The sequence below is a fragment of the Myxine glutinosa genome, chromosome 12 (assembly GCF_964187855.1).
Source record: "Myxine glutinosa chromosome 12, kmMyxGlut1.1, whole genome shotgun sequence".
In the NCBI taxonomy this organism is placed as follows: domain Eukaryota; kingdom Metazoa; phylum Chordata; class Myxini; order Myxiniformes; family Myxinidae; genus Myxine; species Myxine glutinosa.
The window spans coordinates 67,444,146-67,469,973 of NC_136272.1; the positions used below are offsets into that span (position 1 = coordinate 67,444,146).

The following is a 25,828-nucleotide window of genomic DNA, read 5'->3' on the forward strand; positions in this document are numbered from 1 at the left end:
CACGAGAATCAACCATGCCCCACGTCATTGTCGGACAGGGGAAAGCTGAGACAGGGTACCAAATCTAACATTGTTCAGTGCCTTGAGGATACAGTCACGGAAAAGGAGGACAACACTCTCGATGCCGAAGTTGTTGTGCTAGATGGACCTGCCATTGTAAATACTAGGGCATGCCCGTACTATATATATATCTAAAATTATATCCCCCCCCTCTATTTACATGAAATGGTTTGGTCCAAAGCGAACGGCTTGCGAGTACGGTGACAACCCCCCCCCCTCTATTTACATGAAATGGTTTGGTCCAAAGCGAACGGCTTGCGAGTACGGTGACAATCCCCCCCCTCTATTTACATGAAATGGTTTGGTCCAAAGCGAACGGCTTGCGAGTACGGTGACAATCCCCCCCCCCCCCTCTATTTACATGAAATGGTTTGGTCCAAAGCGAACGGCTTGCGAGTACGGTGACAATCCCCCCCCTCTATTTACATGAAATGGTTTGGTCCAAAGCGAACGGCTTGCGGAGTTTGGTAAAGAAATCGCCATAGCTCGGTAACTACTTGTCCGATTAATATGAAACCTTGAAAAGGCACATCCTCAGGTCCCCAGCAATATACCTGGCAAGTTTCAAGTATATCGGACCCGTGGTTGTCGAGAAACAGCGGTCACAGACAAACATACAAACATACAAACATACACACAGAGATTACTGGAATTATAGATAGATGTTGAAGCCTGGAGCAGCAAAAACATTTCAGGAATATGCACACGATGTCTTTCTGCCATATGTAAATTCTAAGCTACAAAGAGCTCAGAGGGTTGATGTTGTCTGGGATGATTACAGGCCAGATTCATTAAAGGCACAGACCAGAGAGAAGAGAGGGAAAGGAATCAGTCGAAGGGTTGAGCCAAAGACTGCAGTACCGAAAAATTGGCAAGAGTTCTTGCGGCTCTCTGACAATAAGAAGGAACTGTTCTCATTCCTCAGCAGAGAAGTTGTCACCATTCAAACAGAGAAGCAAGTAATCAGTACGCTGAATGAGGATGTTTGTCGCCAGCCAAAAAACACGGGAGGTTTAGCCCCTTGTACACATGAGGAAGCAGACAGCCGTATGATGCTTCAGGTTGCTGATGCAGCTAAACAACACAACACTGTTCTCATCCGTACTGTGGACAGTGATGTTGTTGTTCTGGCAGTGTTTGTATTTCAAAAGTGACAAGTAACACTGGATGCTCTATGGGTGGCGTTCGGCACAGGCAAGCATATGCGCATGGTACCAGCTCATGATATCTCAGTTGCAATTGGTCCTGAGAAGTCCATTGCACTTCCAATGTTTCACGCCATTACTGGGTGCGATACGACCTCTTGCTTTGCTGGCAGAGGAAAGAAGACTGCTTGGGATGCATGGAGCATGTGCCCTGAGGTTACAATGGAGTTAATGAAGCTGATGGAACAACCACAAATGTCAGATGTTGATGCTGCTGTGGATGTTCTGGAGAGATTCGTCGTACTTCTTTATGACCGAACAAGTTCTAAACACCATGGTGATGAGCTCAGGATCGACCTATTCACACGGAAAGGCAGAGACGTGAGCAACATTCCACCGACCAAGGGTGCTCTACTTCAGCACACTAGACGAGCAGTATACCAGGCCGGTCACATCTGGAGTCAGGTGCTTCAAGCAAAGGCTACGCCTCCACAACCGGACGGATGGGGATGGACTCGTAGTAGTGATGGAAACTGGAATGTTCTTTGGAGAAGTCTTGCTGAAGCCAGCAGAGTTTGCAGAGAACTTATTCGATGCGGTTGTACCAAAGGCTGTCGAACAAACTGCAAATGCACAAAAGCAGCTCTGCCATGTACAGCTTTGTGCAAATGTGGGGGTTCTTGCCATGATTAGTCAATGTGATATCTGGCATTTCACATTTGATGGTAAGCCGAACTGACTCATGGCACATTGGTAGCTACAACAATAAGTAACTCGGCTTCGTATTCGTTTTGATTGTTTTTTTTATAGCATTATACGTTTAATTTAAGGTACAGGTATCTTATATTTCATCAATACAAAATAAAGCAATACAAAGACCGCCAAATGTTGTGTCTTTGTAAACTGGAAAAGGGCACTAATGGTCTTAAAGTGGTACAAGACATGATCACAACAAACAACAACATGCATTTTAAAGGCCATTTTCCCTGCTAGAGCGGGGGTTAGCCTTGCGGTCCCCATGACGATCTTCTCCATTTTGCCCTATTTTCTGCATCTCTCCTTGTTAACCCCCTTGCCCGCATTTCTTCTTCCACCATCTTTAGCCAAGTCTTTTTCGGTCTTCCCCGTCCTCTGCTTCCTTCTACATTCATTTCCATCACTCTTCTCAACCAGTCACTTTCATCCTTCCTCAACACATGACCAAACCATCTCAACCTGTTCCTCTTCACAGCATCAATCACAGGCTCTATTCCCATCATCTTTCGCAATTCATCATTTTCGCAAACAAGACATGATCACACATACTCATTATTGCCTTCTTTGAATTCTGACCCCAAAAACCTATATATCGGCACCAGAATTAAGATTGTAGGCCTCTTGCTTGTTGTTTTGTGGTATTTTAGCATTACATGGCGGCCATTTTGAAAAATGGCTGACAGCCGTCACAGGCCAAAACTGGGATGGCACTACATCTATTTTTTCTTGTAATGGCCTCCTGATGATATGTACCAAGTTTGATGCTTTTATGAAAAAGTGCACGATTCTTCCCCCGATCCGCTCTAATTATACATACCTGTACCAAGTTTGAATTTAAATCCCTTCAGCTGTTCACAAGTTCTCACATTTTTACCTGACATGACCTCTGGACCCCCAAAATCTACTCACTTAATCTTTACATCATTAAACATACCTGTACCAAGTTTGAATTAGATCACATGGGCTGAAGATTCCTAGTCTTCCCGAGATGCTTTCATCAAGACCTTTTTCTCTTTCGTGAATGTTCCTCTTGTATTACTTCATTTTCGTGTCGCTCAATATCATCATCAAGGATGAAAAGACCATAAAATGGGGTTTTCAGCAAAATGATCTTTCACTCAGTAATTCGTGCCAGGCACCATCTCCCTGGAGAGGTTTGTGAGGCCCATCGATCATTGATTCCTAGAAGATTTAGATCTGGATTTGAGAACACAGCTGCTAAAAACCCATGTTGCAATATTTTGAAAGAAAAGCGCACGAACAAAACTGGGATCAAAGTTTTTTTAAAAATCGATCACCAAAGGTAGACGAGGTTACGTTTTCACCCCAATTTGTTACTTGCAAAATCCAAGATTTTTCAAGTATATTGGTCGGTTGTGTTTGTTATTCTGTATGTCACCGGCCTGCAGGTCACAATTCGAAACCGATCGTCATGAAACTTCACCAAGTTGTTTGGAGTGGCATTCTGTACATATGCAGAGGTCGTCGCAATTGAGAAGCCGATTGATTTTGAGGTCAAAGGTCATCTGGAGTTCAAATTTATAAAACCGCCATTTTTCATCCAATTGACTTGAAAATTTAACAGCATTTGCAGTGCCTCCCTGAATTGGGAAACTATTTGAGGTCAAAAGGTCAAAAGTCAACTCAAGGTCAAACTTCTAAAATCTTCAATTTTCATCCATAAATCATCACTTTTCATCCTATTGATCCGAGCTTTGATCAAGATCATCAATTTTGATCTTGATGAAATGGACAATTTGTTGGATCAATTGCAACCTTTTTGGGGGGAGGTGGATTTTGCAAGTATCGTTCATTTGTGAGCAGCATATCTCAAAAAAGTTTGGACGGATTCAGACATAACTTGTGGACAGGTTTGGAATGCAAGGACGAATTTATTCGACTTCGGTGAAGATCCGGATCGAAATACTAGAATCTTTTTAAAGTGATTATTCACCATTAAGAGATTATGCCTGAAACGATATATAACATGATATCTCAAAAAGTTGTGGACGAGTTATGACTAAACTTGGTGGATGAGTTTGATGCTTGAGAAGAAACGCCAATTCGATTTTGGTTCAGGTCCTGATGCAGATCCGGCCTATCAGCGGATACAAAATGTAAACTGTTCAGCCTTGCGGAGGTATGCGCTCTACCAAATGCAATTCCAGTTTAAAGTTTGTGTTCATCCATGAGTGAACACCTAAGACTAGATACACATGTATCAGTAACCGAGTTTAAAAAAATAAATAGAAAAAAGCAAAAAAAGCAAAAAAGAGAAGAACACTGTCATGACAGAGCAGTCTATATTTTATTAATTGGGGGAAGAACACACAGTGAACAAAAGAGTAAAGGAGTTTGGGAACAAACGGCAAGTTGTGTTTATGAAGAGAAAACAATTAATATGTCTAAGCTAAATATCATTTCATCAAAGTAAATGCATTTGCCAATGTAAAAAAAGAAATTACAGTGGAGAATCTTTAGTCCCCTGCCCAACTGATGAAGGCAAGCATGGCATAGCAAATATCCGAAGAATGTACCACAAGTGGAATTGGTTCCACATTTCTACATCGACAAACTGGCTTTCGAGAATAATTCATTCGATCAGGCTAAACACGACAAAAAGTTCACACGTTGGTATTATCTCCAATGTTGGTTTTTTTCCAGCACTTAAACTAGAAAAGAGAACTGCATATGTACAGAATGCCACTAACAATTTCCAGATAGAGACACAAAAGCTCAGAATCAGGGAAACGGACAATAAGTCAATCTCTCTCCCAACATGCTGCTTTTCCTCTGCCCTTCAACGAATGTGAACTCTAATAAACTAGCTTACGAGTTGCAGGCGCTCGACCACGGCTCGTTCCGATCAGACGCGTAACCGGCCGAGTTACGAAAGCTCCAGCTCTTCTCGGGCCGATAGTTGGACTCGTGTGGATTGTAGCGCCCCATCTCATCGTAGGCTTGATCAAATCCACGCCCGGCCGGCGACCGGCCATAGCCAGAGCCTGAGCCTGGGACGGAACCGGCACCAGGACCAGTGGTGGAAACAGAACTAGAACCGGAACCAGAACCATATCCGTCCCAGTTGTCGTGACGGCGTATCACACTGCCAAGCTTCTCCTGGTGCCTCGGTTCTGGGCCACGATCTACCCAGTGTTCTTTGGGACGTTCCTTGAACCATTCGGTGTCAAAGCGCAATTCGTCGTCATTCTTCCGTGAACGCGCTGAAAGGAAAAAAAACCCCACAACATTGGATGAAAAATGAAGATGGTCCTTAATAGCCATGTATGATCGATACAAAACCCACATATTGAAGGTTTTTTAAAGATAACTTTATTTCCCTGGCAACCTAGCAATGCAATCAACAGAAATGATCAGGCCAGTTTGTCTCCCAAACTCTCACACCTGTAAAAATAATAAAAAAATAGACTGTGAAAAGGCAAAAACATGATTTTCCCATCTAAAACGCAACAAGGTAATTTTGCTTTTATAAGGGGGTCAAGGCTCATGAAAGAGATAAATACCAACTAGAAAGAGCAATCAGAGATTGCACACCCTCGCCAGGACGTGTTTTCAGTGGTTTTTAAGGCTTTTGTATCAAAACAAATATGGCGGCCGAACCACGTGACCGATGTCATCGTTATTTTTTTTTTTCTCCAATTTATCCCGAGATGGTGCTCAATAAATTTCTTGTACTTGTCGAATTATGACGTCATAATGGAGGCACCTATGACATCATCATTAACATATGTTATTCCACACGGAGAGTTCTTTACAATGAGCTATGTCTCAATTTTTTCTATGCAGCGCTTTCGGAGATAGACTTCCAAAGTTTTTCCAAGATAGAGCCCATACCACGTGACCTATGATGTCATAATTATCATTAAAAAATTGCACACGTGGAGTTGCACCGATGGTGAAAATTTCCTGTCAATCAGACCAACGGTTGCAGAGAAAATCATATTTATTCTGTGCAGACAGACAGGGAAGAAGCTGGGGTGGTGTGGTTATGCGGAGGCCAAATGAAAAACTCATAGAGTGACACTTGGCAAAAGAGAACAAAGTAGAAGGGGCGGGACCTCTGGTGCTAAAAGGGGCGGGACCTCTGGTGCTAAAAGGGGCGGGACCTCTGGTGCTAAAAGGGGCGGGACCTCTGGTGCTAAAAGGGGCGGGACCTCTGGTGCTAAAAGGGGCGGGACCTCTGGTGCTAAAAGGGGCGGGACCTCTGGTGCTAAAAGGGGCGGGACCTCTGGTGCTAAAAGGGGCGGGACCTCTGGTGCTAAAAGGGGCGGGACCTCTGGTGCTAAAAGGGGCGGGACCTCTGGTTCTAAAAGGGGCGGGACCTCTGGTGCTAAAAGGGGCGGGACCTCTGGTGCTAAAAGGGGCGGGACCTCTGGTGCTAAAAGGGGCGGGACCTCTGGTGCTAAAAGGGGCGGGACCTCTGGTGCTAAAAGGGGCGGGACCTCTGGTGCTAAAAGGGGCGGGACCTCTGGTGCTAAAAGGGGCGGGACCTCTGGTGCTAAAAGGGGCGGGACCTCTGGTGCTAAAAGGGGCGGGACCTCTGGTGCTAAAAGGGGCGGGACCTCTGGTGCTAAAAGGGGCGGGACCTCTGGTGCTAAAAGGGGCGGGACCTCTGGTGCTAAAAAGGGGCGGGACCTCTGGTGCTAAAAAGGGGCGGGACCTCTGGTGCTAAAAAGGGGCGGGACCTCTGGTGCTAAAAGGGGCGGGACCTCTGGTGCTAAAAGGGGCGGGACCTCTGGTGCTAAAAGAGGCGGGACCTCTGGTGCTAAAAGAGGCGGGACCTCTGGAGCTAAAAGAGGCGGGACCTCTGGAGCTAAAAGAGGCGGGACCTCTGGTGCTAAAAGAGGCGGGACCTCTGGTGCTAAAAGAGGCGGGACCTCTGGTGCTAAAAGAGGCGGGACCTCTGGTGCTAAAAGAGGCGGGACCTCTGGTGCTAAAAGAGGCGGGACCTCTGGTGCTAAAAGAGGCGGGACCTCTGGTGCTAAAAGAGGCGGGACCTCTGGTGCTAAAAGAGGCGGGACCTCTGGTGCTAAAAGAGGCGGGACCTCTGGTGCTAAAAGAGGCGGGACCTCTGGTGCTAAAAGAGGCGGGACCTCTGGTGCTAAAAGAGGCGGGACCTCTGGTGCTAAAAGAGGCGGGACCTCTGGTGCTAAAAGAGGCGGGACCTCTGGTGCTAAAAGAGGCGGGACCTCTGGTGCTAAAAGAGGCGGGACCTCTGGTGCTAAAAGAGGCGGGACCTCTGGTGCTAAAAGAGGCGGGACCTCTGGTGCTAAAAGAGGCGGGACCTCTGGTGCTAAAAGAGGCGGGACCTCTGGTGCTAAAAGAGGCGGGACCTCTGGTGCTAAAAGAGGCGGGACCTCTGGTGCTAAAAGAGGCGGGACCTCTGGTGCTAAAAGAGGCGGGACCTCTGGTGCTAAAAGAGGCGGGACCTCTGGTGCTAAAAGAGGCGGGACCTCTGGTGCTAAAAGAGGCGGGACCTCTGGTGCTAAAAGAGGCGGGACCTCTGGTGCTAAAAGAGGCGGGACCTCTGGTGCTAAAAGAGGCGGGACCTCTGGTGCTAAAAGAGGCGGGACCTCTGGTGCTAAAAGAGGCGGGACCTCTGGTGCTAAAAGAGGCGGGACCTCTGGTGCTAAAAGAGGCGGGACCTCTGGTGCTAAAAGAGGCGGGACCTCTGGTGCTAAAAGAGGCGGGACCTCTGGTGCTAAAAGAGGCGGGACCTCTGGTGCTAAAAGAGGCGGGACCTCTGGTGCTAAAAGAGGCGGGACCTCTGGTGCTAAAAGAGGCGGGACCTCTGGTGCTAAAAGAGGCGGGACCTCTGGTGCTAAAATAGGCGGGACCTCTGGTGCTAAAAGAGGCGGGACCTCTGGTGCTAAAAGAGGCGGGACCTCTGGTGCTAAAAGAGGCGGGACCTCTGGTGCTAAAAGAGGCGGGACCTCTGGTGCTAAAAGAGGCGGGACCTCTGGTGCTAAAAGAGGCGGGACCTCTGGTGCTAAAAGAGGCGGGACCTCTGGTGCTAAAAGAGGCGGGACCTCTGGTGCTAAAAGAGGCGGGACCTCTGGTGCTAAAAGAGGCGGGACCTCTGGTGCTAAAATAGGCGGGACCTCTGGTGCTAAAATAGGCGGGACCTCTGGTGCTAAAATAGGCGGGACCTCTGGTGCTAAAATAGGCGGGACCTCTGGTGCTAAAATAGGCGGGACCTCTGGTGCTAAAATAGGCGGGACCTCTGGTGCTAAAATAGGCGGGACCTCTGGTGCTAAAATAGGTGGGACCTCTGGTGCTAAAAGAGGCGGGACCTCTGGTGTTAAAAGAGGCGGGACCTCTGGTGCTAAAAGAGGTGGGACCTCTGGTGTTAAAAGAAGTGGGACCTCTGGTGTTACAAGGTGAGACCTTGGGAGAAAGAGAATTCAGTGACGAAGGACGACAGGGGTTAGGTACCTTGAGTGGTGATCTCACGACAAGGGTAATAAGGCAAGAATGGGAAATCAAAATGGGCGAGCGGGTAAGACATGATGAAAACAGCAGGGGAGGAATCCGTGCAATTTGTACATCAGTAGGTTGGAATAACCGTTGGACAGAAGTCCGCATTCCCGTTGAGGGAACGTTCCAGAGAACATGGTTAGAAAAATTTGAGGAAAGCTTTAAAAACAAAGGATGCTAAGAAAAAGCACAAAGGTGATGATTGGGAGGCCTCCAGTCAATGGATGGAGGAGTGTGTCAGACGGGAGAGGGAATCTAAATGCGCAAGTCTAAAGAAACAGATAACTGTGCTCCAGAAACAAATGGTAGTGACACAAGAGAAGGACAATGACTAAAAGCCCGAGGAGAGGAACGTAGCCAACTCTGATCCTCAGGCGCAACATGGACCGGACCCTTATGCAGATTATATGCCCAGCTCATGGGCTGGAAAAAGACAGACCAAGGCAGAGATCCGAGCCCCCAAACGATGGCCCCTATGGTCATGACTTTTTGATAGAATGAAAGAATGACTGAAAATTGAAACTTGTTGTTCTTGAATTGAAAGTATAAAGAGGTTGTGTACATGTTGTTCGATAGTGTTTTCCTTGCATTTTGTGGTCATTGGTTTGTAGTTGTGCGTGAAGGTGTCTTCGTAAACTGCATTAATTTGCATATTGGATCCAGTGTTGTTCTGTGTGAGGTGTTTGGCCTGCATAAGCAGCGCAATGGCTGATTAACAGGTGTTGTATTGCTGTATTGTATTGTTGTATTGTTGTACTGGTGCAACAGGTGTTGTAACAGGTGTTGTATTAACAGGTGGATGGAGATGACGCAGCAGAGTAGCAGCAGAATATGATTGATGTGGGGAAACAACAACATAATGTTGATCATGTAGAGTTCGGCAGTTCCTATTGATGAATTTGTCCACATCATGCTTGAATGAGAGAATGAGTCACTGAGTCAGGATAAGGTTGAAAAGAAGTGTCACCATTCAACTGCTGTAAAGAAAGATCATTGTGAGTTAAATTGAGGCATTTTGAAACATTTTGGACTTTTATGATTTATAATCAAGGTGGAAATGAAAATTCGAGCTGTGTTGAAACAAGACAAATTGCATTTTGCAAACTTGCAAACAACTGCATTTTGCATTTTGGTGAACAAACGATCAGGGGTGTCAAATTTGCGTCAGATGTCAGGAGCCTGGGTGAATATGTGTTGGGATCTCCGCACATCGGGATCTGGCCACCTCAATGTGTGGAGGATTCGGGAAGCCATATGGCGGGGGGGGGGGGGGGGGGGGGGGGAGGTTGAATATAAAATAAGGAGTGGAAGCTCCGAAATACGTCGTTTAGTTTTTGTGGTTCAGAATTAGGTTGTTAGTTTCGACATAATAGCAACAAGCGTTACGCCTTGGACACCCGTCGGGGAAGTGATGCGAGTTGACAAAGTGGAAGACGCAGAAAACATGCTATGATATGATATTTCGCTCACAAGGTTCAGACATACATGGAGGCGGCCATCTTGGATTTTGACGTGGCAACCCAATTTTCAATAGGGTTCTTCCTTGTGCCTAGACACACCCACACACCAGATTAGAACTTGGTACTTTGCTTATTTTTCAAGATATTCCGCTCACAAGGTTCAGACATACTTGGCGGCGGCCATATTGGATTTTGACGTGGCGACCCAATTTTCAATAGCGTTCTTCCTTATGCCTAGATACACCCACACACCAGATTAGAAGTTGGTACTTTGCTTATTTTTCAAGATATTCCGCTCACAAGGTTCAGACATACATGGCATCAGACATACATGTCGGCGGCCATCTTGGATTTTGACGTGGGTTGCACCCACACACCAAATTCGAATGCGGTCCTTCGCTTACGCACGCACGCACGCCCGCCCGCACGGACGGACGGACAAACCATAGTCCCACTTTCGCTCCGCGGTGCGACGGGGGACAATAAAGGTACGTAATTAACATCTATCAAGCGTTCATGCAAGGTTTGGGAGATGCGCCGGCACATGTATGAAATGCGTACTAAGTATAAGTCCTTAGTTTGAAAAGACTATGACGTCGCCATGCTCAGTATTCGGGTGCACTGTGTGAAGGAGATGAAAGTGATGACGTCATTGCGTTGGATCGCTTCGCGGCGTGAGGGATGGGTCACGTCTTGTTCAGTTGGACATCTGAAGTTCCTTTGTCAGCAGAATTTTAGAGGCACCCAAGCGCGCTGGTTAAGGCGAAGCGGAGGGACCATGCGATTGGTTGTGATGTAACATGAACGCGCACGCGTCTTGGATTGGGAATATAAAGTCCAGGGGAAGCTGTACACGGAGATCTGTCCCATGACCTACCTGTGGTTGTGTCATGTATGCTAAATATACTCTCTTACCTGTGTTGGCATTCAATGTGAGAATAGTTAGAATTCCCGTGGTTTGGGCTAGCTCTGCCAGGCGGGATATAAAGCATTTAAGGGTCACAGCGGTGTTGTAGAGTAGGTAGGAGGTTTTGTAAACTCTTAATTGGAATATATATCCAAGTGGAATCATGTCCATGGTGTGCGAAGTGTTTCTGAGTTTGATAAGCAACACGAGTGGAGAATCCGTGGCGCGAAGCTTGGAATAAGCAGAAGTTTCTGTGTCGAGTGTAGGAGAAGGGAGACAGACACAGGCGGCTGTGCACTTGCGGGCATGCTTTGCCACAAGACATACATGCAAGCAACATGTGTAGTTGATGTGGTGTACCTATTGTTGGAAAGTTCTGTCTGGCACCATTTGTTGATTGGATATGCAGTGGCGGTGCTGTGTTGGGGGAGCTCGTGGGGTGCAGAGGGAGGGGCGCCCATGGCTCAGGCAGTTTGAGGCTTGGTGGAATCTGGGGTGTCATAAGCTGGCTAACGAAGGAGAGGGGTTGCCGACCTTGGAGGTGTTGAGTCGAGACTCGATTACATACAGATCTGTGACATGGATGTTTTCATTGTCTGAGAGCTTGATTGTTGAAAAGGTCGTGCATAAAGCCTGGGTTTGAATCCCGGGTCCCAACTATCAGCGAGTGTATTATTGGAGATGTGTATTTGAATGTTCCAATTGCTCAAATGGATGTCAATGTCTGAGAGATATTTAGGGACAGCATGGCTGGAGAAGATAGTATAATATAGTTTTGTCTTCTTCAAACAAGGGTGTATTGTAACTGCTGTTCGTAATATTTGCTTAACATTCATTTTGTACCAAAATACGTTTGTCCTTCTTAAGAATTCTCAAGTTTGTTGTTTTTGACACCTCATTAAGGAATGAATCAACAACCTTTTTCGGAGACTAAATACCATTAAATTCTTATTAAATTCTTAACATATGCAGGAACGTACGTATCAAAGTGCTTTGTGGGATATCACTTAAAAGCACGGCATCATACGATTCAGACTACATGGGACATGTTTCTTAGGAAGGATAAGTGGACAAGGGAGTAGAGAACCCAGGGCACCACACCTAGGAATAAGAAAACAAAGAGGGTTAGATGACCCGAAATATTTTAGTAATGGAGCAGATTCCAATTTTAAGAAAGGGGGAGATTTCATCCCAATGGTACCTGCATCTGTTACTATTGCCAACGGACAAAAAAAAATAAAGATACCCTGTTTAAGTTCCAAGACGAGAGATCGCACCTTATCGTTCCCCATCGCAATGGTACGATGGTCCCGGAAAATAGCAGGAAGATGGTTTAACGTTCTGACCAAAGTCAAAGCAGGGAACTGGTTTCGTGGAGAAGGACACCCCACTCAACATCAACAGTGAGCCGGCTACGAATGGGGAGAAGGGGACTATCAGATGATAACGTCAGTCAGCGACCCAGGAAAAATACCTCAATAATTCCGATGTTTCATTAAAGGCTGGGACTGCACAGGTGCTTGCATAGGGACAAATGAAGGGATATCGACCACCCTCACCAGAAGACCAAAAAGAAGTGATGAGGGAAAAAACTGGAGAATCAAACACCTATTGGGGAGTTGCTAGAGGTGGATGCCACCCAAAATCGCACAAAGTGTTGGTCTTGTATGCCCATGCCGGAAAGCACCTCCACGGGTATTAGGATGAAAGTAATTCCATTGTCACTTAATGATTTGTGCTCAAATCCTTTGGGAAACACCTGTATCCAAACTACGTTGGAAATAACAGGGGTGGACAATAACGCCGAATGTGCTCGTAAATTTGGGTATATTCCCACGATACAGGACCGGGCAACACAACCAACACCAGTTTGGGTGGAAAAACAAAGAGGCATTATCTGCCTACAAGGAATAGGAAGGACAGAAGTGGGCATTTCTGAATGCGATTTTGTAATACCTGGGAGAAAGCCAAAACCTTCAAAAGGACCAATGACAGTTCGGGTGGGTCTACAGGATAATACTACCAACCCTAACAGCTATTACCTTTTCCACTGTTCCCAAGAGGTCAGATTTAGAGGGCATGGAATGTCTTTCAAATCATTTGGTTTCTCCACATGGAAATATGTTTATCTGCGGGGATAAAGCTTACCCATACCTGCCCGATGACTGGAAGGGGACATGCTACTTGGGTTTGGTGATACCAGAAGTCCTTTTGTCAGATAGCCGAGAAACCTCTCCGGGAAGGGTTCGGAGAGCAATGTGGGATGAGGACGGTCAGACCTCTCTCTTTGGACAGGGATGGGAAAAAGCACTGGGATTCTTCTTCCCGGGAGCGGGCACCGTGAATATGAATGAATGAATGATCGTTTTAAGGCCATTTTCCCCGCAAGAGCGGGGGTTAGCCTTGCAGGCCCCATGACAATCATGGTTCCCTGTTTGAGGCAATGTTTTTATGGCCGGATGCCCTTCCTGATGCCAACCCTTGGTCACGCTCTTACGATGCGCAGGGATACGGTGTACCTATTCTAAACCGGGGTACACACCGTGATCATTCAGCCCAGCAAGCTGGTACTCAATTTGCCGACCTCGGAAGGATGAGAGGCTGAGTCAACCCCCCTGGCGTTAATTCAGCGATCGACCGGGATTCGAACCCAGGATCCTAGGATCCCAAGACGGCACCCGAACTGCTAAGCCAACACCAGCCAACACCGGGAGCGGGCACCGTGGTGAATAGTTATAGGATAGACAAAGTCGCCTTAGCCCAAGAAAAAGTTGCTAATGATACCGTACAGACCCACAGGGAATTGTTAAATACTATGGTAGAGATAAGGACTATGGTGATGCAAAACCGAGTGGCACTTGACATCTTGTTGGGAGAAAGAGGAGGGGTATGTGGAGTAATCGAAGGGAAGTGTTGTATGTGGATACTGGATGCATCAGAGGGGGTTAGAAGCTGCTATTAACCGACTGAAAGACACAAGCACGAGACTACAGGTTGAGAGGACCTCCCGGGAAGATTTCGGAAAAAAACAAATTGGTTTTCAGGATGGTTTGGCAGTTTTGGGTACACCATATTGTCCTGGATTTTGTGGGGTCTCAGCATAATTGTGGGATTAATTATAGTTGTGTTTATAACAAAGCATCTCCTTCGGATGTGCATGGAGAAATTATTTTCTAGCTCCTCAGCACAAATGGCCCAGCTGGAGATGAACTGCCCGATCTACCCGTTGCCCTGGATTCCAAGGAGACGAATGATCCCACCACTAGCGCGTTACTCTTTCATCTTTTGACTATCACGCTTTTTACGCCAAACATGAACAAATGTTGCAAGAGATTAACGATCTCCTATTTACTCCAGAGGAACGACACATCCAATCCCTCATGAACATGAACCTCGATTAACTGGAAGATCTGCGGGGAACTTGGCTGTTTCCTGGCAGGGGAGCCAGCTCTGCGGGGGAGGTGACTGGCCCTCCAGTAGAGCATAACTCCGTTGGGCCGGCCGTTTTCCTAGCGGATTGAAAAGTTAATAAAGTTCCTCATGGATGTTCTTATCTCTGCTGCACTGATGTCTGAATGGGCTTTGACTCTGTGTATATAAGCAGAGTGCATTGTAAAAACGAATGAGAAGGGATCTGGCATTTTTATCTGGAGCCTTCCCTTTCCCGCATATGTGTGAATTCCATATTAAATGGCTTGCATCTTCAGTAGGAACGTACGTATCAGGTGTCTTTAGTGTCTACATCGGACATCCGACTTCGACGTTTCTGGACTCGTTTCGTTTCTCGACAACGACAAAAGAGCCCAGTTTTATGTGCAAAGGGCCCAGTTTTATGTGCAAAGGGCCCAGTTTTATGTGCAAAGGGCCCAGTCTTATGTGCAAAGGGCCCAGTCTTATGTGCAAAGGGCCCAGTCTTATTTGCAAAGGGCCCAGTCTTATTTGCAAAGAGCCCAGTCCTATTTGCAAAGAGCCCAGTCCTATTTGCAAAGAGCCCAGTCCTATTTGCAAAGAGCCCAGTCCTATTTGCAAAGAGCCCAGTCCTATTTGCAAAGAGCCCAGTCCTATTTGCAAAGAGCCCAGTCCTATTTGCAAAGAGCCCAGTCCTATTTGCAAAGAGCCCAGTCCTATTTGCAAAGAGCCCAGTCCTATTTGCAAAGAGCCCAGTCCTATTTGCAAAGAGCCCAGTCCTATTTGCAAAGAGCCCAGTCCTATTTGCAAAGAGCCCAGTCCTATTTGCAAAGAGCCCAGTCCTATTTGCAAAGAGCCCAGTCCTATTTGCAAAGAGCCCAGTCCTATTTGCAAAGAGCCCAGTCCTATTTGCAAAGAGCCCAGTCCTATTTGCAAAGAGCCCAGTCCTATTTGCAAAGAGCCCAGTCCTATTTGCAAAGAGCCCAGTCCTATTTGCAAAGAGCCCAGTCCTATTTGCAAAGAGCCCAGTCCTATTTGCAAAGAGCCCAGTCCTATTTGCAAAGAGCCCAGTCCTATTTGCAAAGAGCCCAGTCCTATTTGCAAAGAGCCCAGTCCTATTTGCAAAGAGCCCAGTCCTATTTGCAAAGAGCCCAGTCCTATTTGCAAAGAGCCCAGTCCTATTTGCAAAGAGCCCAGTCCTATTTGCAAAGAGCCCAGTCCTATTTGCAAAGAGCCCAGTCCTATTTGCAAAGAGCCCAGTCCTATTTGCAAAGAGCCCAGTCCTATTTGCAAAGAGCCCAGTCCTATTTGCAAAGAGCCCAGTCCTATTTGCAAAGAGCCCAGTCCTATTTGCAAAGAGCCCAGTCCTATTTGCAAAGAGCCCAGTCCTATTTGCAAAGAGCCCAGTCCTATTTGCAAAGAGCCCAGTCCTATTTGCAAAGAGCCCAGTCCTATTTGCAAAGAGCCCAGTCCTATTTGCAAAGAGCCCAGTCCTATTTGCAAAGAGCCCAGTCCTATTTGCAAAGAGCCCAGTCCTATTTGCAAAGAGCCCAGTCCTATTTGCAAAGAGCCCAGTCCTATTTGCAAAGAGCCCAGTCCTATTTGCAAAGAGCCCAGTCCTATTTGCAAAGAGCCCAGTCCTATTTGCAAAGAGCCCAGTCCTATTTGCAAAGAGCCCAGTCCTATTTGCAAAGAGCCCAGTCCTATTTGCAAAGAGCCCAGTCCTATTTGCAAAGAGCCCAGTCCTATTTGCAAAGAGCCCAGTCCTATTTGCAAAGAGCCCAGTCCTATTTGCAAAGAGCCCAGTCCTATTTGCAAAGAGCCCAGTCCTATTTGCAAAGAGCCCAGTCCTATTTGCAAAGAGCCCAGTCCTATTTGCAAAGAGCCCAGTCCTATTTGCAAAGAGCCCAGTCCTATTTGCAAAGAGCCCAGTCCTATTTGCAAAGAGCCCAGTCCTATTTGCAAAGAGCCCAGTCCTATTTGCAAAGAGCCCAGTCCTATTTGCAAAGAGCCCAGTCCTATTTGCAAAGAGCCCAGTCCTATTTGCAAAGAGCCCAGTCCTATTTGCAAAGAGCCCAGTCCTATTTGCAAAGAGCCCAGTCCTATTTGCAAAGAGCCCAGTCCTATTTGCAAAGAGCCCAGTCCTATTTGCAAAGAGCCCAGTCCTATTTGCAAAGAGCCCAGTCCTATTTGCAAAGAGCCCAGTCCTATTTGCAAAGAGCCCAGTCCTATTTGCAAAGAGCCCAGTCCTATTTGCAAAGAGCCCAGTCCTATTTGCAAAGAGCCCAGTCCTATTTGCAAAGAGCCCAGTCCTATTTGCAAAGAGCCCAGTCCTATTTGCAAAGAGCCCAGTCCTATTTGTAAAGAGCCCAGTCCTATTTGCAAAGAGCCCAGTCCTATTTGCAAAGAGCCCAGTCCTATTTGCAAAGAGCCCAGTCCTATTTGTAAAGAGCCCAGTCCTCGGCACTCCACTGTCGGTGATCACAAAAAATGTATACATGGCTGATACTCACGTTTGGGTGGAGTACCCGTATTGTAGTACGATGATTTTGGAAGGGCCTTCTGAACCTCCACTTTGTTTGATTGTATAATGTGGTATTTCTGCACTGCACACCACAAAAAAAAAAGTAAAAAAAATGGGGTGATGGGAAAAGGACCCCAGGATGTTACACCCAACACATAGGGGATTCCCTAGTTGGATATCTCCTTAGTAATTGTGTTTCGTCAAGTTACCTTTCCCTCATATCAGGGATGTGGAAAATGCGTTGCGCGTGTCAGCAGGTTCCATCCCCGTTGCGATTCCCCACTTTCTTCAGATTCCCCCATCCATCCCCTATCCATCCATTCATTCATTTGAATCCTTTTTCTCATCCTTCTTTCCCTTGCACCTTACCACAGCACCTACTATGCACACATTACATTACAATAACACTAAAATGAAAGCCATAGTTAGCATGGACATTATCCAGATGGAAAGTCATATTACACGGTAATTCCCGCACTAGGTGCGTAACCTACGATGTGAAGGCGGCTCTCGTGAAAGGATGTAGCACTGTTGCTGGACTGACCCTCGAAGCGCCGATGGTGGGGAGGAGTGTGGGGGGCGGGGGGAGGGGGAACAACGACGACACAGCATGGGTCAAAGCGTGTTGCAGCAACCTTTGCTCCCCGAAACCTCGCCAAGCGAAGTGCTGATAAAAGCCAGAATAAGCCGGAGTTCGACACCTGAGTTGCTTACCCAAGGAGCTGAACGGGACGAGCCCCAAAACTGCCTTCCTGACTGTTCGAGTTACTGCATTTCCAAGCTCTGTTCATGTGTCTCCGATTTCTGTAAATACTGTACTTGAATTGTGCCTGTAAATACCGTACTTCAATTGTGCCTTTGGTTGGCGTCAGGAAGGGCATCCGGTCATAAAAACATTGCCTCAAACAGGGAACCATGATTGTCATGGGGCCCGCAAGGCCAACCCCCGCTCTAGCGGGGAAAAATGGCCTTAAAACGATCATTCATTCATTCAATGGTGCCTGTAAATACCGTACTTGAATCGTGTCTGTAAATACCGTACTTCAATTGTGCCTGTAAATACCGTACTTGAATCGTGTCTGTAAATACCGTACTTGAATCGTGCCTGTAAATACCGTACTTGAATCGTGTCTGTAAATACCGAACTTGAATCGTGTCTGTAAATACCGTACTTGAATCGTGCCTGTAAATACCGTACTTGAATCGTGCCTGCAAATACCATACTGCAATTGTGCCTGTAAATACCGTACTTGAATCGTGCCTGCAAATACCGTACTTGAATCGTGTCTGTAAATACCGTACTTGAATCGTGCCTGTAAATACCGTACTTGAATCGTGTCTGTAAATACCGTACTTGAATCGTGCCTGTAAATACCGTACTTGAATCGTGCCTGCAAATACCGTACTGCAATTGTGCCTGTAAATACCAGACTTGTATCGTGTCTGCAAATACCGTACTTCAATTGTGCCTGTAAATACCGTTCATCAATTGTGCCTGTAAATACCATACTTGAATCGTGTCTGTAAATACCGTACTTCAATTGTGCCTGTAAATACCGTACTTGTATCGTGTCTGCAAATACCGTACTTCAATTGTGCCTGCAAATACCGTACTTCAATTGTGCCTGCAAATACCGTACTTGAATCGTGCTTGTAAATACCGTACTTCAATTGTGCCTGTAAATACCGTACTTGAATCGTGCCTGTAAATACCGTACTTCAATTGTGCCTGTAAATACCGTACTTGAATTGTGTCTGTAAATACCGTACTTGAATTGTGCCTGTAAATACTGGACTTCAATTGTGCCTGTAAATACCGTACTTGAATTGTGCCTGTAAATACCGTACTTGAATCGTGCCTGTAAATACCGTACTTCAATTGTGCCTGTAAATACCGTACTTGAATTGTGCCTGTAAATACCGTACTTGAATTGTGTCTGTAAATACCATACTTGAATTGTGCCTGTAAATACCGTACCTCAATTGTGCCTGTAAATACCGTTCATCAATGGTGCCTGTAAATACCGTACTTGAATCGTGTCTGTAAATACCGTACTTCAATTGTGCCTGTAAATACCGTTCATCAATGGTGCCTGTAAATACCGTACTTGAATCGTGCCTGCAAATACCATACTTGAATTTTGCCTGTAAATAGGGGCCTTCCTTCTAAGCATTTGGTGAACTGTTTCAAACCTCCTCGATTGGCTCTTTCTCCATTGGATTGACATAGGGGGAGGAAGATTTGAGATCTAGAAGTCACATTTTACATTACGTGGGATAATAATAATAATAATAATAATAATAATTCATTTATTTTGTATAGCGCTTTTCAAGTAGCCCAAAGGCGCTTTGACAGAGTGGAAAACATAATGCATAACAATACATGAAAACCACAATTGCAAAAAGACAAGAATCAATAGGGAAATATTTAAAGCAAAAGGAGGGAGAAGGAGAAGAGATAGTCAGGGGTTAAATGCTGTGGGTTGAATGTTGAATGCAGTGTTGAACAGGTGGGTCTTTAGTGATGTTTTGAATGTGGTGAGTGAGGAGGAGTCTCTGATGGTGTGAGGTAGTGAGTTCCAGAGGGTGGGAGCAGCGATGGAGAAGGCCCTGTCCCCCCAGGATCTGAATTTGGTCCGGATGGAGGGGGTCAGGAGGTTGGTACCAGCAGAGCGGAGGTTGCGGGTGGGAGTGTGTCTGGAGAGGAGGTCAGCCAGGTAGGATGGGGCCAGGTTATGGAGGGCTTTGTATGTCAAGAGGAGGATTTTGTACTGGATTCTCTGGGGGATGGGGAGCCAGTGAAGCTTGTAAAGGACGGGGGTGATGTGGTCACGGGTCCGGGAATGGGTGAGTAGACGGGCAGCGGAGTTCTGAATGTATTGGAGTTTATTGGTGATTTTTGAGGGTGAACCATAGAGGAGGCTATTGCAGTAGTTCAGACGGGAGGTGATGAAGGCGTGGATGAGGGTTTCTGCAGCCGTGGAGGAGAGGGATGAGCGGAGACGGGCAATGTTTTTCAGGTGAAAGAAGGCTGACTTTGTGATCTGTTTAGTGTATTTGTCGAAGGAGAGGGTTTGGTCAAAGATGACACCAAGATTCCGGATGTGAGGGGAGGTGGATACTGGGATACCGTCGATGTTGAGGGCAAAGTTATGGGTGGATTTTGTGAGCGTTTTTGGGCCAATGATGATTATTTCAGATTTATCACAGTTAAGCTTGAGGAAGTTGATTTGAAGCCAGGATTTTATTTCAGTGATGCAGTTTGTCAGGATAGAGTGGGTGTCGGTGGAGACGGACTTGGTGGAGATGAAAAGCTGGATGTCATCGGCGAAGCAGTGGAATTGGAGACCATGACGGCGGATCAAGTGACCGAGGGGGGGACAGGTAAAGGATGAAGAGGAGGGGGCCAAGAACTGAACCTTGGGGGACATCTTGGGGGAGGGGAGCAGTGGGGGATTTGCAGTTATTGATGGAGATGAACTGGCATCTGTCAGAGAGGTATGATTTAATCCAAGAGAGGGCAGTGCCGGTAACGTTAAAGGTGGATTCAAGTCGGGTGAGGAGGATGGTGTGATCGATGGTGTCAAAGGCAGTGCTGAGGTCGAGGAGGACGAGAATGTTGAGGTTGCCAGCGTCAGAGGAGAGGAGAAGGTCGTTGGTGATTTTGAGGAGAGCAGTTTCAGTACTGTGGTTGGAGCGGATTCCGGATTGGAATGTTTCATACAGGTTATTGGCAGAGAGGTGATGTTTGAGTTGAGTGGCTACAGCGCGTTCCAAAACTTTTGACAGAAAGGGTAGGTTGGAGATGGGTCTGAAGTTGTTTAGGGTGTCAGGGTTTAGACCAGGTTTTTTTAGAATGGGGGTAACAGCAGCAATTTTGAGGGAAGGTGGAACGATGCCTGTAGACAGGGAGGAGTTTATTGTTGCAATGATAAGTGGAGAGAGAGCAGGAAGGGAGGCCTTGACAAAGCTGGAGGGGATGGGGTCAAGAGTGCAGGTGGCAGTTTTCATTCCTATGAGGAGTTCAGAGAGGTCAGTAGGGGAGATTGGGGAGAACTGAGACAGGGGATGGCAGGACAAGGGGGGGCAGGTGGTTGGAGGGGGAGCGGGTGCGGCGGTGGTCAAGCTGTTGTAGATGTTGTCAACTTTGCGTTGGAAGAAAGAGAGGAAGGAGATGCAGTTGTCTACTGTGAATGACTGGGTGGTGGTGTTCAGGGGGCGGAGGAGTTTGTTTATTGTCGAGAAGAGTGCTTTTGGGTTTCCGGAGCCAGAGTGGATAATTTGAGAGTAGTAGGCGGAGTGGGTGCGGGAGAGGGCATCTTTGTAGTGTTGTAGGTGGTCCTTGTAGGATTGGGAGTGAACTGTGAGACCTGTTTTATTGCGGAGTCTTTCAAGTTGGCGAGCACGAGTTTTCATCAGGCGGAGTTCGGGGGTAAACCAGGGAGCAGAATGGGTGAAAGAAACTGTTTTGGTTTTTACAGGCGCAAGCTGGTCAAGGCAGGAGGAGAGAGTGTGGTTGTAGTAGTCAGTGAGGTTGGAAGGGGTGTGGAGGTCAACGAAGGGAGAAGTGGGCATTTTTTCAGAGAGTGTGGATGAGAATGAGGTAGGTGAAAGAGCGTTTAGCTGACGGAAGGTGATAGTGCGATAATGTCTTGGTGTTGGGGTGGGGATGTTGATGGTCATAGTGATAGCTAAGTGGTCAGAGAGGGTGAGGTCAGAGCTAGAGAGATGGTGCAAATTTAATCCAGTGGAGCAGACAAGGTCCAAAATGTGACCACGGATATGGGTAGGAAAGTCGACATGTTGAGTGAGGTTAAAGCAGGTGAGTAAATCAGTGAAGTCAGTGGTTATTGTGGAGTCAGTGGAGTCCATGTCGATATTGAAATCACCAAGGAGGAGGATTGAGGGGGAGAGGGAACATAGCTGGGTCAGAAAGTAGGAGAAGTCAGACAGGAATGATGGGTGTGGTTTGGGAGGGCGGTAGACGACAGCCATGACTGACTGCGTGCGACCAGAGAGTTTAAAAGCCAGGTGTTCAAATGATGAGGATGAGGCGATGGGGATGAGGCTGGTCCTGATGTCTTGACGGTGGATAACGGCAATTCCACCACCTCGGCCCTCCGAGCGTGGTTTATGGACGTAGGAATATCCATTGGGTGTGGTGAGGTTGAGTGTCTAGTAGTCCAGAGGTTGTTGCCAGGTTTCGGTGAGACAGAGAAAGTCCAGTTTGTTATCCAGGATGTATTCGTTCAGGATGAGGCATTTGTTGTTGAGGGACCGGGGGTGTTGAACAGGGTGAGCTTGATGTTGTTTTGAACAGCAGGGATGAATTCAGGTGATTTAGCCAGGGTTCGTAGGCAGGAGGTGCGATCGTGTGCGTTGCTGTGACCAGGTGCACTGGGACGATGAGTGGGAGTGCGCTGAGCCGACCAGAGGACGGGGATGGAGTGACCTGATTGCAAATATACAAACTTACGACCGGAGCCACGGTGAATGTACCTGGGTCGTCGGAGGAGTCCATTTGATTTGATGGCAGAGATGCATGATGGGGTGGAGCGGGTATTGAGCAGAAGGAGCCTTGCGGCGGAGTACCGCAGAGCCATGCCAGGCAGGAGCGGAGAGACGAGACGAGGCCAAGGTTGAGGAGGTGAAACAATGGTCCCAACCCACAGGAGCGGGCCCGAGGAAACTAAGGAGCCAGGTAGGTGAAGCCAGGAGCAGAGCCGGGACCAAGCAGAGGGCAGGCAGGAGCAAAGAGACGATCACGAGGCCAAGGTTGATCACAGCAAAGCGGCAAATGCAGCGGCAATCGACCGCTACAAATCAAGATCACGGCGGGAAACCGCCACCAAACCGCTGCGATGGTCACAACCCACGAGAGCGTGCCCGAGGAAACAGCGAGCAGGTGAAGGAGCCGGGCAGGCGAAGCAGGGAGCAGAGCCGGGGCTATGCAGAGGGCAGACTCAATGGCCAAAAAAATCCGCACGACCACCAAAAAAGAAAGCAACTGACAGCCACGGAATGACACATTAACTGTATATCGTATGTGCATGGACATGTATTCACATACTAGCCGAAACCCATGGAATATCCACGGAAGGGAGGATGTGGTATATGGATAGAGTGTACCATTATGGATGGCATAGGGGATTTGCTTGTCCGAGTAAGAGTTAGGAAGAAAGATGAGAATTAAGAGTGCGTATATGAACAACGTATTTATTACCACCTGATGAGGTTAGCGTACACCGCGATCGACGACACCGGCACAAATGCATGCTCTGGATTGTCCACTCAGCGGACGGCTTGCTTCGCCTTCACCCAGCAGACGCCAATACGATGGCGTCGTATCGGCAGTTAATCGGATGCTTTTGGGCCCCATAGTCGACTAATTCAGATTTTTCGAGTATGGCTGTACGTGATAAACAAAGAGCGCGGTTGGAAGAAATTATGGTAAACCCACCTGATGAGGTTAGCGTACACCGCGATCGACGACACCGGCACAAATGCATGCTCAGGATTGTCCACTCAGTGGACGGCTTGCTGTCGCCTTCGACTGTCCAATCAGCGGACGGCTTGCTTCGCCTTCACCCAGCAGACGCCAATAAGATGGCGTCGTATCGGCAGTTAATCGGATGCTTTTGGGCCCCAACGTCGGCTAATTCAGATTTTTCGAGTATGGCTGTACGTGATAAACAAAGAGCGCGGTTCGTAGATCGTAAATCCATTAATGCCGTGGGCATCGGGTCACTGGGTGCGGCGTAAAAGGGATAACAAAGTCGAGTCCTTATGCTATTATTATATAGATGTGAAGTTAATAAATTGTGTGGATTACATCATTTATGGATCGGACGAGTTGCCAGTAACCATTTTGTAAAAAAACAACTTGCAGCATTTAACTCAAGATGTCGAAACGTCATACACGTCTATGCCCGAGGGTTTCCCACGGGTGCCCCACTAGTGTCAGATTACTCCGCAAAGTCCACATAAAGTGGCTGTCCACTCAGAAGAAGCCAGAAAACCTCTGTCCAACATTTTTTTTTTTTTATGAACTCTCAAACTAGTCTCCTTCCACTGAAACCTGGTGGCACCTCGTTAGTTCTGTTTCTGGTGTATGCTCCCCTTTTATCCCTTCCATCTCTGTTAAATGGCACCACGGACCGACTGCTGGTGCGAAGGCCGAATGCCTCAATTCTGTGTTCGTTTCCAAATCCCATGTCCTAATCCCAAGCTCTTTGTACCCAACCTGCCTAGTCACACCTAACTACCCTGAGACTCTGACAAGGTGGATCAAAGTTTCTGGCCTCCCTATAGTCCGGTTGTGCAAATGGACCAGACGGTACAAGCACACGTCCTAAAAACCTGCGCTGCTGCTTTTGCACTTCCTCACTCTGCCCTTTTCACCCTTTCATTTTCCCTCAGTCATCTTCCATCTTTTTGGAAATGAGTCAACATCACAGCATTGCATAGAAAGCAACGGATCCCCTAAACTACGGACCAATTAGCTTACTTCCAATCATCAGCAAGGTTATGGAATCCATCATTGCAGTTGATATGAAATAATTCCTCTTCTCTGCCAACCTCATCTCAGATCATAAATTCAGGTTCAGATTCAGACCAGGTCACTGCCTTGTGCATGCCCATTCTACTCTCCCAACAATAGACAGAGGCCCTCAATGTCACAGATGAGATCAGGGTAGTCTCTCTGGAACTATATCGTGCTTTCGATACCGTCTGCAACCCCACCTTGCTCATCCAAACTCGGCCTGTGGCATCCAAGACCACCTACACATATGGGTTTTTGACTGTCTTTACTCTCATAACCAAGCCTGGTGTTGGCTTAGTGGTTAAGGTGCCGGCTTGGGATCCTAGGATCCTGGGTTTGAATCCTGGTCGATCGCTGAATTAACGCCAGGGGGTTGACTCAGCCTGTCATCCTTCCGAGGTCGGCAAATTGGAGTACCAGTTCACTGGTAATTCCCTGTGTGTCGCAAGAGTCGACTAACAGGGTTGGTGGCAGGAAGGGCATCCGGCCGTAAAACATTGCTTCAAAAAGGGGACCACGGTGCCCGAAAAAGGCCAACCCCTGCTCTGCAGGGAAAAATGGCCACGAAAGGTGGTTCTTACTCTCATAACCAACGTGTGGCTTTCAAGGGAATCCTTTCATCAGCTCTTCCTGTTAAGGCTGGAGTGCCCCAAACTGAACTGTAAACCACTTACAAGGCCTTCAAATACAGCTTGATGGAGTACTGCTGTCCCCCTGCCTCACACCTTGCTCATCTTAACGCCATGGAAACAAAGGCCTTCAAGAACATTGGAATCTCCCACAATGAAGCCAAATCTCTGGGTCTATCGTTTCACATTTCAGACAGGTCGGTGGTCTCTCTGTCTTCTACTGCCTCCTTGCTGGTCTTGCACCTTTGCCCTTTCCGTGCTGCAGGCCCGGCGAGCCACGCGGCGTGACGAGCCAGGCCTGGCGAGTCGAATGATGCAGGTTCAACGAGATCATTTTTACATCTGAGCACTAAACTCGCATGACTCGGTGATAGATCTCCCTTCCTCCCCTTCCTTCTGCCCCCCCCCTCAACTCAGACCCCACATATGGGTGATCATGATGCAAAGCCCATCACCAGACCAACCCTCCCCCACCCCACCCACCCACGAGTACATGTAAAGTTTGATCAAGATCGAATAAAAAAAAATAGGAGTGAACAAACAAGCAGATTTTTATAGTGTGGATCCAAAAAATTTGATTACTGAATTTAAGGTGCTCATTATTAATGAAATTGATTTTGCAAAATTCCACTTACCTACAACCTTGTCAACAACTTTAATATCTTCAAATTCCACGAATGCGAATCCCCGATGTCTCCCCGTCATATGGTCCCGAGGGATACTGACGGAGTCGATGATCCCATACCGACTGAAGTAATTCCGCAACTCATTCTCCAAGGTGTTCTGGTGCAAGCCACCCACAAAGAGCCGGGCCATTTTATTGGAAGGGTAAGTTCTCATCGTTTCCTATAACAAACATCAGGGACAAGTATGGAAACGAATCAACTGACAAGTTCAG

At 47.2% G+C, this 25,828-nt stretch overlaps 1 protein-coding gene across 3 annotated transcripts in view; it reads right to left on the minus strand.

Annotated features, from left to right (window-relative positions):
- Positions 1 to 4,250: 4,250 nt before the first annotated feature.
- Positions 4,251 to 25,828, minus strand: part of LOC137437499 (heterogeneous nuclear ribonucleoprotein A1-like 3) — a 32,546-nt gene continuing 10,968 nt past the window's right edge. For 2 of the 3 annotated variants that reach the window (XM_068131867.2, XM_068131865.2), the window contains exons 4-6: positions 25,566 to 25,776; positions 16,748 to 16,840; positions 4,251 to 5,185 (exon numbers count right to left, since the gene is read on the minus strand). In XM_068131867.2, the coding sequence (XP_067987968.1) occupies positions 4,791 to 5,185; positions 16,748 to 16,840; positions 25,566 to 25,776 (699 nt within the window). In that variant the 3' untranslated portion in view covers positions 4,251 to 4,790. The remainder of the gene's footprint in view (positions 5,186 to 16,747; positions 16,841 to 25,565; positions 25,777 to 25,828) is intronic. The other variant, XM_068131866.2, reaches the window with a different exon arrangement.